At 44.7% G+C, this 14,410-nt stretch overlaps 1 protein-coding gene across 1 annotated transcript; it reads right to left on the bottom strand.

Annotated features, from left to right (window-relative positions):
• Positions 1-11,872: 11,872 nt before the first annotated feature.
• On the bottom strand, positions 11,873-13,218 carry LOC118561283 (tyrosine-protein kinase Fes/Fps-like). Its single transcript, XM_036133250.1, has 2 exons — positions 12,583-13,218; positions 11,873-12,052 (listed from the first exon to the last, which is right to left on the bottom strand). The coding sequence occupies exons 1-2, from the start codon at positions 12,805-12,807 to the stop codon at positions 11,873-11,875; spliced, it is 405 nt and encodes a 134-aa protein (XP_035989143.1). The 5' UTR covers positions 12,808-13,218.
• Between the last annotated feature and the right edge of the window lie 1,192 nt (positions 13,219-14,410).

Here is a 14,410-nt window from a genome sequence, read left to right on the forward strand (position 1 = left end):
TCCATTGGCAGATCATCTTATTTACCTGCTCAAAATCAAGGACAAAAACACACATTTTAGAACATTTTTACTTATTTTTTGCAGTGTATCAGATGCAAATGAATTTGCATTGTTTTAGCTTCTCAGAACTGTTTGTCGGTGCATTCAACTTAACATAGTGTCTAGATTTGTGTCTTTATGTTTGTGTGTGAATTCTGAGCTGCTGTCTCACCAAAATGTCATTATAGTTAGATAATGACAATAAATCTCTTGACTCCCGATTCTATTTCTCCCACCTGAGCTGTGGCTCTCGGCAGCTCCTCCAGATTCACCCTTGGTCCCTTGGCTTACACAGAGCTGAGCTCTCTTTGCTAATTAGGTGATTTCTCAAAGCATTTGGTCCTACTGGATCTTATTTACAGGAAAATTTTTCTTATTTTTAGTTCCGTTTTTGCAGTGTAGGATTTAAAGACACAGATAGCAGTCGATTTACAGAACAATGTAAAATTACTGTGCAACTGCATGAACATATCAGACAAATCCATGCAGCCTTTTCACTTCCACGTCACAATTACGGGCTCCTTTGTGTTCTTCTATTATTGAAATCCCAGTAAACACTTTGAGGTTAGCGGTGGACGCTAACATTGAAATTTCAACGCGTTTTTCAGGAGGCATCCGTTAAGTTGTAAATGACAGCTGGGTGTTGAGTTGGGTGTGAAATGCAGGAGCCACGCTGCATATTGAGAGTGAGCGCAGACACAGGAAGTGGACAGCCGACCTGCTGCGTTTCCCTTCAGAAGGAACATGAAAGCTGAGAAACTACATTTGAGGAAACGATCTGACCTTTGTCGTGTAGCTGGCAGCAGCGTTTCAAAGCTCTTTGATATCATCTCTGACTGCCTCGTTGATTCAATCAGGACAAAAAAAAATATATATCTACTGTAAAAACCGCACAGTATTGCTCGCTTTGCACTGCACAATAATAGCGCCATGTGAAGCAAACAACCCAACAAATGTTCCTGCTGCAGCCCAGCATGGACTTACAAAAATTTACACTTCATTTGCTTTATGTAATTGGGTAATAAAACACCGTGGGGCAGGCTGCTGTTTTGAACTGCCCTGTGCTCTTTTGCTTAGGTTTATGGGAATTGCATCTAATTATAAAGATGGAACTTATTTCATCTGCAGTGGCAAACGATCGACAATGTTCTGACATGTATCTTTAAGTCATTCTTTATATAAAAACATAAATCATTGCCGCCGTTCTGCGTTGCAGAAGTACACGGATGTTTTATTGACCCAGAAAAGGGAAACTATAAAAGAAATGGTGGAGATTAGAGGGGGTTGCTCATCTTTAGCATGTAACCTGTTGTTGTTCGCCTGCTTAAAGGTGCTTCTTGGTGGACGCATTAATTGCATCAAATGAGAACTGAAAACATTTGTTCCGTTTCGCTTCGGACTGGATTTCCTGTACATGTTTATTGCTCCTCTATTTCAGGTTTGTGGTGTTTAAAACACTTTGACAACAAGAATGGTCAAACAGTGATCTAAATAAAAAAAAACTATTAAAAAAAATATTTTTAGTCTTTTTATTCAGAGCCACAAAAGTTTTTACCAGTACTTGTGAGTTTTTACCGACTGTCCGCATGCTTAAACTGAATATTTATCATTACATTGAAGACCCAGAAATCCAAAATAAAATGTAGCATTTTAATCTGCCTTTCCTCTGTTTTTTTATGTGGATAAGTGGATAAGTCGTTGTGACCCTGGTGTGAGAGTGGACTTGTGTTTGCGTGAAAGGATCCCTGCTGGAGGGCGTGGCTGGCCTGCAGCAGACTCATCAGACTGCTGCACTGCAAAAACAGAACTTAAAATAAGTAAAATGTTCTTAAAATATGTATATTTGTCCTTGATTTGAGCAGGTAAATAAGATGATTTGCCAATGGAACAAGATTTTTGACCTTAAAATAGGAACAACTCATCTCCATCATCTTATTTCAAGTGCAGAATGTCTAATTATCTTATATTAGGGTCAAAATACTCATTCCATTGGCATAAATAATACCTGCTCAAATCAAGGACAGATACACTAACTTTAAGAACATTTAGCTTTATTTTTAGATCTGTTTTTGCAGTGTCGAGGTAAGAGGAGCAGGAGATCTTCAGCCTTGTTGGTGCAGTTAACTCAGTTTACCTGCGTCCTCCCAGGTTGCCGTTAGCGCTCCAGTCCTGGATTTCTTTTGGAAACTGACAGATCTCCCTAAGAACGAGTCCAGACGCTCAGCCTTCTTCGGCCCGCCTGCTCTCTCCAACACTCTGGTCACTCGGTCTGAGGAACACAAATCCTCCACACAACGCCTCCGCCTCATCGCTGGGATCTCCGTTCCTCCTTCTACGCCTCCCCCAGCATCACTTCTACTCCTGCTCAAGACGTAAGCGCTCCTCTCCGTCCCACACTCTCTTTGTTTGGTTTATTATTGAAGCCTGTAAATCTCTCGCCTTTCACTCCCCGTGTCCGGCGCGTGATTCTGCATGTGGGTCAGGGAATTACCACGAAACGCAAATAGTTTTAAAGCTCATGGTCTGAAACAAAAAAAGATCTTTGACTCTCACCCAGGAAGCAGGTCCATATTTGGAGGATGATAAAGCATTTGTAGTGGGCATCTTCTGTAAAACCTGTCCTAGTCATGATGGAATGAGTCGTTTTCTTAATTAAACGTTTAAAGGCGACCTGACGACTGGATGTGTTTTAAATGACCCGGTTCATAAGGGACCCTTTTCTCAGAACTGAGGGTTTTTGCCTTTTCTCTGAATTTGCAGCTCTAGTAGACAACAGAAAATCAGCGCCTAGTTCTAATGATTCTTGCAGTAAGCGCTCAGCCGTTGTCTTTTGAGTGACGATTTTGTAAGACGATGGGTTCAGTAAGACTGAGAATTTTGTAGTAGGGGAACTCAAAGTTTTATTAAGGTCCTTTAAAAGTGTCTGCAATAACAAACATAGTCAAAACATAGAGCTTTCAGGAAGCATTTCAGGCTCCTGTTGCTTGGTGATTGTTAGGGGGTAATAGGATAGAGGCTGGTTCTTTTAAGGTTTTAACAGCCAACAAGATGGTGTATCGGTCAGGATACAGGTAATAGGGTAATGAGGCTCGCACTCCTTTAACTGTTGCCGTCAGCAGGGTTTATTCCACTTCAATACTCAGTGTTGCCAACAGTCTGCAATAACATATGAATTGCCATTAGGCCAAATATGTATTGCAACAGTAGAAGTTTAAAACCAAATAAACTTAAACATATCCAAAAAAGGCAAACTTAAACATCAATCTGTGGAAATACATTTCCCCAGCATATTAGATATAATTCTAATTATGTAAATATAGCATCACTTGGCTTAAATACTGCAGGAACTCAAAGTGAGCACAGTTTCAATGAAACATAATAAACAGACGTTTTCTAGCTCAAATTATAATGAGTAGCTTTTGGCGCCATTCATGTGGTCAAATAAATAAACTACGCCATGGCGTCAGCCGGCAGCACGCCCGATCACAACATGCACACATGACGCACAACCCCGACGCAGCGCACACGCAGCGAAAATCCAAACCGTAAGTAAACAGTTTTAACATAAACTTATGAAGACCAACGAAACTGTTAGGTGTAAAATACTTCTGTGTGTAATCAACAAACCAAGCACCGAATGTGGTAACTTACGTTCATTCATTAACTTAACACTCGGAGCATCGATAGTTCTAACTGCAAACAGCCGACATGCTATGAAGTTAACCGGAAGTAGCAGATAGCGCCCTGAACTTACACCTACGTCACTTCCTGATAGCAGCCGAACCAACATCATAAACAAAGAATGTCTGAGCCTTTTATACAGCCGCCCCCAAATGTGATGCCACATTTGCTTAACAATAAAAGGCTTCTCAATTAGTTTCAGGGGATGACCGGCTGTTGGTGTCAGCGTCCTGTTCTTCAGATGGTACAGCTGGTAACACAACCAACCGAGCAACCGGTCTAGTGTAGACATGTCCCTTAATGTTCACATCAGCAGATCTGATAAATCCATCATCACTACGATGAATCTCAGTCACTTGACCTATAGGCCATAGAGCTCGGGGCAGCTGTGGATCTACAACCATAACCACGGCCTTCTGCAGAAGGTCAGGAGGGGTTGAGTGCCATTTCTGTCTTGCCTGTAGGCTAGGAAGGTATTCTCTGATGAACCTTGCCCAGAACTGATCAGCAAGAACCTGTGAGTGCCGCCAGCGCCTTCGACTGAGGACATCCACCTTTGGGTAGACCACTTGGGGCAGCGATCCATCAGGCCGCCCCATGAGAAGGCTATTAGGAGTCACAGGGTCCACATCGGCCACATCAGTTGAAACATAGCCCAAGGGCTTTGAGTTGAGGATTGACTCCACCTCCATCAGAACCGTAAGAAGTACTTCCTCTTGAAGGGGTTGGGATCCTACACAAGTGCGGAGAGCTGACTTGACAGAACGGATCTCCCTCTCCCACACTCCACCAAAATGTGGGGCTGCTGGCGGGTTAAACCGAAATGTGATCCTTTTCTGGGCAAGCTGTCCCTGCAACGTCTCTGACATGTTGGCAAAGGCTTCTCTGAGTTCTCGATCTCCTCCCTTAAAATTGGTTCCACAGTCTGACCATAGCTCTGCGGGTGTTCCTCTTCTGGCGATAAATCGTCTAAGGGCCATGAGGAATGCATCTGTATCCAGACTACTTAGAAGATCCAGGTGTACTGCCCTTGTTGTCAGACACTTGAAAATGATCCCCCAGCGTTTCTCATGCCGTCTTCCAATCTTCACAATCATAGGCCCAAAACAGTCAACGCCAGTTGAGTAAAATGCTGGCTTATACAATCTAAGCCTAGCAGCAGGAAGATCAGCCATCTTGGGAATCGAGGGTTGGGCCCTCCAACGCTGGCACTCAGGACAAGTTCTCTGGAATTTACGTATTGCCTCTCTTCCTCGCAATATCCAGTAAGATCTCCGCAGCTCTGCGAACACCCGTTCAGGGCCTGGATGATGAAGTTCGATGTCATATTTCTGAATGAGAAGGCGTGTGAAAGGATGTGAAGGATCCAGAACAATGGGATGCAATGTAGAGCCATCGAGACCTTCTAGATGTCGTAACGACCTCCTACTCTAATGAGGCCTGTTGTAGTATCCAGTTCCGGTGCCAGGGTGAGTAATCGACTTCGGGATGTAACAGGTTTTGCTTCTGCTAGCAATCTACATTCCTCTGAAAATGACTCCTGTTGAGCATGCCGAAGAATGGCCAGTTCAGCTGCCTGATACTCTTCAGTGCTAGGTGATGATGTTGAGAACGCCTGCCCTCGAAGTTCTTTAATAGTAGCATCCAAGAGCTCCTGCCAATTCTTGTGCACTGTTCCATCCTGAAAGGTCGGCATGGAGGTGGTAGCTGTTCCACAGAAGACAGTCTTTCTGAGCTCAGCTTCATCAACACAGGGCCCAGAACTCGGCTCCTCTGGCCATTTGTCAGGACTGTCGTGCAGAAAGCTAGGCCCGTTAGACCAACGATTTGGGACCTTCAGCTCGGTCAGGGTCTTTCCCCTGGTCAAGTCATCTGCTGGATTACTCTCAGAGTTTACATAGCGCCAAGTACAATTTTCTGTTAACTCCTGTATCTCAGCTATCCTAGCTCCTACAAAAACTTTATAGCGGCAGGACTGTGAGCTCAACCAGGTGAGGACAGTTGTCGAGTCAGACCATAAAACTATCCTTCTGATAGATGAGGTAAGTTCTTTCTTCAGGATGCTGGCCAGCTGGGCTGCCACCAAAGCTCCACACAGCTCTAGGCGGGGAATAGAGAGGGTACGTTTTGGGGCTACACGGGAGCGAGCTAGGATGAACGTGAGGTGAACCTGACCGGTGCAGTCTTCAGTCCTCAGATATGCAACGGCTCCATAAGCTTTCTCCGAGGCATCTGCGAAGATGTGTACTTCGCGGGTAGCCTCCTTTAAGCTGGCATCAGCAGGTACATAAGCGCGTGGAAGAGTAAGGTGAGGTAGAAACTGGAGCTCCGCCTCCCAATCCAACCAAGCTTGAAGGAGTGTAGATGGGAGGTTTGAGTCATCCCAACCGTGCTTCTTATCCCACAGCTGTCTGAGTAGGAGCTTCGCTCGAGTGGTAAAGGGTAACAGATAGCCTAAAGGGTCATACTGTGAGGCTAGAACCCTATAGATATTTCGAAGAGTTGGCATCTCATAAGACACAGGCCTGTGTTTATAGCCTAGGGAGTCTGTATTCCAATTCCAGCTGAGTCCAAGTGTTGTCTCTAAAGGGTTGGATTTGTCTTCTGCCAACCACAGATCCAGGCTTTGTGATCTAGCTTCAGGAGGCAAATGACTCAGAACGCTTGGGTCATTGGAAGCCCACTGTCGTAACTCAAAGCCAGCAGATTTTAGTAAGTCTCTCAGGCGATCCACCAGGGCTTTGGCTTCCTCTGGTGAGGCAACACTCTGTAGGCAGTTATCCACGTAGAAACACTTCTCAATGGAAAATCTAAGGCTGTCATCAGGCTGAGTATTTTCCATCACGTGGCGCTGCAAAGCGAATGTTGCACAGCAGGGACTTGAGGTGGTCCCAAACGGCAGGACCTGCCACTCATAGGTTTTGGGAGGCTCGTCCACCTTGAGATCCCGCCATAGGAACCTCAGTACGGGGCGATCTTCTGGGAGGAGAAGAACTTGATGGAACATCCCCTTTATGTCTCCACTCACAGCGATGGGATACTCACGAAATCTGACTAGCACTCCTAGTAGGTGGGCCCCAAGGGTAGGGCCAGGCAGAAGAAACTGATTCAGGGACTGTCCAAGGTATTTGTGGGAGCAGTTAAAGACTAAACGATTCTTCCCATTATGACTAACGAGATGATGAGGGATGTACCAGCTCTCCTTTGACAAAGGGTTGTTTTCAACCTCCTTTACAGCTCCTGTTTGAATCAGCTTCTGCATTTCAGCTCTGTAGGCATCAGCCTGATTGGGATCCTTCAAAAGGCGTCTCTCTATGCTTCGAAGCATAGGCATAACAGATTCCCTGGGTGCTTTCAATGGTGGCATATGTGTATGGCGGAGGAGAGGTGTAGCATACCTTAGGACTCCATCTACCATTATGCGATCTGTTTTAGCCTCAAGCAAAGCCACAGCCTGCTGATCCTGCTTTGATCGTGTCACTTCCTTTTCAGATCTGTAAGGTATGGCATCCACCTGCCAGAGCCGCTCTACGTGCTTAAATAACTCATCTGCTTGAGAGGATGTATACAGGCATAAGGCAGGCTGAGTCGGCCGCCCCATGAACAGACTTGGCCCCTGTAGGGTCCACCCCATCCGGGTGTGGACAGCTGCTGGGCTGCCAGGCGGGCCCAGCCGAACTGGTTCTATAGGAGTTATCAGATGTGGCTGGTCTGATCCGATAAGGAGCAGTGGCTTTGCTTGCTTTAAGGCAGGCACTGGTATCCCTTGCAGGTGCTTATACTTCCTTTGTAGCTGATCAACAGGATATGTATGGTGAGCTAGGTTAAGAGGATCAGCTGTGAATGCTCCATCGATCTTGTAGAGGGACCCAGGATTGGTAGCGGCAGCGACACTGAAGGATACTGTATGGCCGTGAAGCATCTGAATGTCTTGGCGGACGGTACGTAGGGGAAGGTCTTCAGGGATGCCTGTCAGACCAAGGGTTTTAGCAGCAGCCGGGAGCAACATGGTTCTCTCTGAACCATCGTCAAGTATCGCAAAGGTGTCTAGAGTTCGTTTCCCATGCCTCAGAAGCACGGGTACTATCTTTAGCAGAACACGATTGCTGGCCCCATGCCGATCCAGGTAAAGGGAACCCGACGCTGAATTGGTAAGGCAACTTTCTTCCCTTCCAGCCATGCCAGTATTGCTTCTCTCAGTTCGTGCATTTATCTCGTGAAGGGCCAGTAGGTGTTTTCCCTGGCAGAGACTGCAGGGTTTTTTCAGTGTACACTGAGCTGCTAGATGCTTTCGGGCGCAACGCCAGCATCGTTTGTTGACTTGGATCCAGTCCTTTATTTCTTCCTTGGAGAGCTTAGCTACATCATTACACTGACTGAAATAATGTTCTGTGCTCTCACAGTAGGCACAATAAGCTTTGCCTTTCGCCTGCCCTCCAGCTTGACTCTCCTTTGGTGGCAGGAAAGTGTGTTTTGAGGGTCCCTTTGCATTATGTAGGACAGTTACAGTCTGTTTGGTGGAACGGGCATCAGCTCTCACACTGGTTCTTTCTCTAAAACCCTTTCCACCAACTTGGCTATCAAACCCCTGACACCATGACTCATGACGAAGCCATTCAGATAAGTCATACAGGGTGTAGATCCCCCCAGGCTGCTTGAACTGGTGTCGACGAAAGTCAGCTCTTTGTTCTGGAGGGAGCTTGCTTATTAGCCGGGCAACATGGGAGCCACAGTTCAGTTCCACTTCTCCTTCAGTCCCCAATGTCTGTAGCAGCCCAACGAGTGACTGCACCTGGAGAGAGAACCTTTGGAAGGCTCCTGTATCACCTCGTCTTATTTCTGGACCATCTAGGACACTTGCAATTTTCTTTAGAGCAAGCTGATGAGGTTGTCCAAATTTATCATGGAGGGCTGCCATAGTCTCAGTATACGGTCGGGGTGAGTTCAGGTACGCATCAGCAATAAGCCTAGCCTCATCAAGCTTAAGATGGTCGACAAGTATCTGATACTTGAAGAGCTCAGTTGTATTAGGAGGGAGCAGGTTCTCCAGAGCCATTCGGAGCCTGGCAAATTCAGAAGGATCTGAATGAATGAACTTTGGAATTGTTGGTTTGGGCCCCCTATATATTAACTCAGGGGAAAAGGGCATGTTTGGGTTATTTTGGTCTGACATCTCACCCACCGTCCCTTTAACTGGAGAGGAGGGGTTGGCTGGAACTGGTTTCCTTTGTAACAACCCTCTATCGTTTGGTTCCCAACCCGTGTTTCGCCCAGGATGTTGTGGTGGGGAACGAAACATGTCTGCTTTAGGATCCTGATACTGCGGAAGGCATGAAGGATTAGAAAGCTTACCAGGGAGAGTTTCTGCATTAAAGGGAGGGCGGTATTGTAAGCCTTCATCGGAATATTGTTCTTCAAGCTTTAAGTTGGAGAATCCTGCTGGCAGGTCTTCTTCTGGTTCAGGCCACGGTGGTGGGTCAGGCCACCCTTCCTCATCTTCCTTTAACGGCTCTGTATCAGTTGTGGGTCTGTATGCCCCTTCCGAACTGCTTGTAGGGGGCTGATGAGTATTATGTTGTGAGGCAGTAAGCTGAGCCATATCCTTCCTCAGTGAGTAGGCAGCCTCAATCAATGCTTTAATATCACTCCTTGCTTCACTTAGTTCTCTAAGACCCTCCTGTAATCCTTGCTGTGCTTGCTGAAGCTTCTCTCTTTCTGCCTGCAGAGCTCTAAAGTCTGTATGAAGTGGTGGGATGGAGGGTCCCAGATGATTGGAGAAGGGGGTGTACTCATGTGATAAATCGCTGAAGTTCCAATCCTGCCGACTTCTCTCCAGCAGAGGACTGTTATAGTAGGCCACATTTCTATCACTATAAAAGGGAAACGTGCTGCTGTACTGAGGCTGAACTCCCATACTTCTCGGGAGAGGCTGTGGGCTGTCCCGGTGATACGTTTCCATAAAGGGATGACCTGTATAGTCAACTTCATAGTCATCAAACCGGCTCGGTCGGCGTGTTTGCCGTTTAGGTCTGACATCAGGAGGCTTCATTCCATCTGATTCCATCTTGAGAACTGTCTCCGGCTCGAAGGACCAAATGTTAGGGGGTAATAGGATAGAGGCTGGTTCTTTTAAGGTTTTAACAGCCAACAAGATGGTGTATCGGTCAGGATACAGGTAATAGGGTAATGAGGCTCGCACTCCTTTAACTGTTGCCGTCAGCAGGGTTTATTCCACTTCAATACTCAGTGTTGCCAACAGTCTGCAATAACATATGAATTGCCATTAGGCCAAATATGTATTGCAACAGTAGAAGTTTAAACCAAATAAACTTAAACATATCCAAAAAAGGCAAACTTAAACATCAATCTGTGGAAATACATTTCCCCAGCATATTAGATATAATTCTAATTATGTAAATATAGCATCACTTGGCTTAAATACTGCAGGAACTCAAAGTGAGCACAGTTTCAATGAAACATAATAAACAGACGTTTTCTAGCTCAAATTATAATGAGTAGCTTTTGGCGCCATCATGTGGTCAAATAAATAAACTACGCCATGGCGTCAGCCGGCAGCACGCCCGATCACAACATGCACACATGACGCACAACCCCGACGCAGCGCACACGCAGCGAAAATCCAAACCGTAAGTAAACAGTTTTAACATAAACTTATGAAGACCAACGAAACTGTTAGGTGTAAAATACTTCTGTGTGTAATCAACAAACCAAGCACCGAATGTGGTAACTTACGTTCATTCATTAACTTAACACTCGGAGCATCGATAGTTCTAACTGCAAACAGCCGACATGCTATGAAGTTAACCGGAAGTAGCAGATAGCGCCCTGAACTTACACCTACGTCACTTCCTGATAGCAGCCGAACCAACATCATAAACAAAGAATGTCTGAGCCTTTTATACAGTGATAGTGAAACCATTGCAGCACATTGATGAAAGGAACCGTTTCACGAATTTGGCCTCATAACTCAGACCAAACATGAATGGCGGAGAACAAGGTCATGTTGGAGCTGTTGTGGGAAAACCAACTGCAGACAGATTTAAGTACATCTAAAAAAAAAACATGAATATCATGACAAAGTTCATTATTATCTGTCACTCGTTTCAGAAAGTTGGGGTGACAAAAATATCAACCTTTTTCACGATATTCGAACCCTTTCAGATGTAGCTGTAGAGTTAGACAGCTGCCACTGATGGGTTGTCTGGATGTTTTTGGCAACATTACTGCCGGGCAGATTATTCATGTGCAGAAAAATTAGACTTGCACAAAAAATGCATGAGTGGTGAGTATAAAGTCGGCTATTTTGGAGGCCCAGTAGCTGGGAATTAAGGAGCCGACACATGCTAATGCATATCAGAGCCACAACGCTGAAATGAGATCTAAAATGAATGCTTTCAGAAGCTCCAACGCTTTGAATTACAGTTTTTGTCACAAGTGGTTCTTTATAATTTGGTGAATTAAATGCTAATTGTTTCTTGCTAAGAGAGCTGTGAAATCCCTCCACAGGGTGCCAGTTTTCTTCTGACTAATCCAAAAAAGGTTAAAAAAAAAATAAAACAACTGGACTTCTATTCTGAATCTGAAGACTGGAAGTCCACTTGTTTTCTTTTTTGACCTTTTTGGATTGATCATGACCTGGATGACTGAGAATCTACATTCTCCTCTGTGGGTGAATCCGCCACAGAAATCTTCCCTTTATGATCTGAAACTTGGGAATGAGACTCTGTCACCATGTTTCTGTTTAGTGGCCTTATTGTTACTAATTTATGCACAAGATTGGCGTTAGAAAACATAATATAATTTATTAAGCAACTATCGGCTGCCTTCACACTCTTTTCTTTCAAACTTCTCCTTTTAAAAAACAATAACTTTCTCCACTTGGTTCAGTGACATGAACATTACTCATAATCATGAGCACCACGCCTGAATGCAATTGAAAAATAAGTTATTAAAAGAGCGATAGATTCACTTTAATGCAGTGGGAACAGTGAACATCGCGTTTTAAAGACTTGTCTCCATTTCTTAGACAAAAAAAAAGAAAACAAGCCCCAGAGGTTAGGCGGTTGGGTCCCCAGCAGGAAGCCATTATGTCAAAGACATGAGAGAAACACCTGTTTGCATGCGCTTTGTTTCACACCTTGTTGAGCTCGTTCCTCAGGAGGTTCCAGTGCTCGGCGTAGGTTTTGCGGAGCTGTTGTTTGTCTCTGATGAGAAGAGTCAGCTTGCTGATAGGCCCATCCAGGAGATCCTCAGAGTGCCGCCTCATCACCTGACTGAGGGACTCCGTCTGCGAGACCAACACTCCCCACGACTGACACGCAGTGGTGGGGGTAAAACCTTTAGGGATTGCCTTTTCAGGATGAAACAAGCTTACAAAAAAAGGGAAAGCAACAACAAGCATTGCTCCGCTTCCACTTTCATGAACTGAAGCTATTTAACATCTAAGTGCCATTAATACCAAACTCTGTGAGGCTACATCCCCATTTCGGTGCACTTTTAGCAGAATGTCGAAACAGATTTTAAATAAACCAAGTAGTCATCAGATATTCTGAAAGCCATGTAGATGAAAAATTCAAAGGCCTTCGCAAGACTAGTGATGGCATTGCAAAATAAGTGCAATCGGATGTAAAACAAATGAACATTAAAATAAAGAGGCAACTGGAAGAAACAGGTCACTTAATAAAAACAACACATATGCCTCATTTGACAAATTTAGTCATTGTTTTGTACGTGACACAGAAAACAACTTCTAATGTAAACTAAGAGTTTTTTTTTTATCTTTTTGACAACTTTACATTGACAGGATAACATGCACTCAACCCGAAGAAGAGCGGACCTCACCTTGTTCAGCTGACTTATGTAATCCAGCCCCGAGCTGATCTGAGGCCGGTCCATCTTCTCGGCCATCGCCGTCATTTGGTGGAGCTGCACTGAAAACTCGCGCTCGCTCTTCGCCCGCTGACCCATCCACTTCTTCATGACCTCCATCAGGTGAAGCTCAGAATCCAACAGCCTCATGACGGCTGCGTGCGCCTGTGGACACCGGAGATCCTCGCCGAAACCCATCTCTGGACGGATGCCGCCTCTGCCCGGGACTCTGCGTTCGTCGGCAGTGAACCCCAGCAGCCCGTTCTCATGGGGGAAGCAGCTGCTCTAATGACCAGCAGCGTCTCTCTCCCTCTCTTCCTCTCGCTCTGCGGCCATGCAGACGTTTCACTTCCCTGTGAGCAAGAAAGAAATCTACAGCGGTTCAAGTGAGGCAGCACTTCCTCATGTATTTTAATGCGGTTCTACTTTCAATTTGCCAACAACTTTGGTCGCACAGCACCTCCTAAACTCCATGGTGTGACTGCGTGCGTCCCAGACACACCTTCCTTTTACTCCGGCGGATGAAAACAAACTGAAATGCAGAAATAAAACGGGCCGAATACTGAACCGTGGCAGACTACTGAGCTGAAGTCATGTTCCTTATCTACATAATTTATCAGGTCTAATCATCTGCTGCTTTGTGCAAAGCAAACACGAGCAGCGGCAGTTTACTACATGAAATAAAAACGCTCGTCATCAGTGAAGCTTTAGGTCTCTCTTACTATTTAGAGTTCCTGTAACTAAACGCTGAACATCTTCGAGCATCCCTCCATCTCTGCTTTGGTGAGCTCCGCATTACAAATTGTTTACATTGATCACAACATTAGAAACGGCATCATCTGTAAAATTCCCCCGAGGATGGTCTATTTTAATAAATGTGTGCCACGCCGTAACCAAAATAAATTCATTATTTGACATAAAACATACAATTCAAAACTAGACAGATTGATGACTCCACTTTCTTTTTGTTGCTTCTCTGTTTTACAGTAAAAACATTGGTGCAACATGTGTTTATTACACACAAACTACACTGTGATTGCATTCTTACATTAAAAAGGAAGCAGGAAACTTTCGGTCTGACAACCTCTAAAAAAACAGTCAACATGAAACAGGTGAACTCAACATTTAGTGAATTCCAGGAACTGAAGGAATAAGGTAAATAATGAGCTTTAGGTTGCATTAACACAGGAAGGCTTCTAAGGAAACAGGAAAGCACTTCTATTGTCACTGCTTTGCATCCACTGGGAAAATGGCAATGGAACCAAATGTAGGGGGGGAACCAGACCCTGCTATAAGAATGTTTTCTTAAAAAAAATATATATATATATCAAAATGGCATTGCATGAGAAAATTAATGTAGTTATACTGGGGTTTTGGTCACGGGTCATCATTCAGTAACTCTGAAACACTGTAACACAACTTTTGCAAATCGCATCCGTTCTTTAGGTTTAACGAATTTAGGTTACTGACAACAAAGACCAACTCTTAGCTCATTCTGTGTAGATTAGTTGGTTTGCAAATGCTACATAAGTGCACCACCGCGGCTTATCAAGATGTTGCCCCCCGACGTTTCTGAAGAAGTTTAACCATGGTGCGACTTATACCACAACAACCAGAGGAAGTTTGACTCCCACCCCCCCAAAAAAAGAATGAGAAAGTTTTACCTATTGTAACCTGATGTCTTAAATCCTTTCAGATGTTTTCTTGTTTTAAAATAAGCTCTTCCCCCAACGTTCATTACAATGAACCATATCCAGTCCAGCAATGCACAGGAGAAATATTTGTTAGTCAGCTGCCAATA

This window comes from Fundulus heteroclitus, unplaced genomic scaffold (assembly GCF_011125445.2).
Source record: "Fundulus heteroclitus isolate FHET01 unplaced genomic scaffold, MU-UCD_Fhet_4.1 scaffold_598, whole genome shotgun sequence".
NCBI classification, from domain to species: domain Eukaryota; kingdom Metazoa; phylum Chordata; class Actinopteri; order Cyprinodontiformes; family Fundulidae; genus Fundulus; species Fundulus heteroclitus.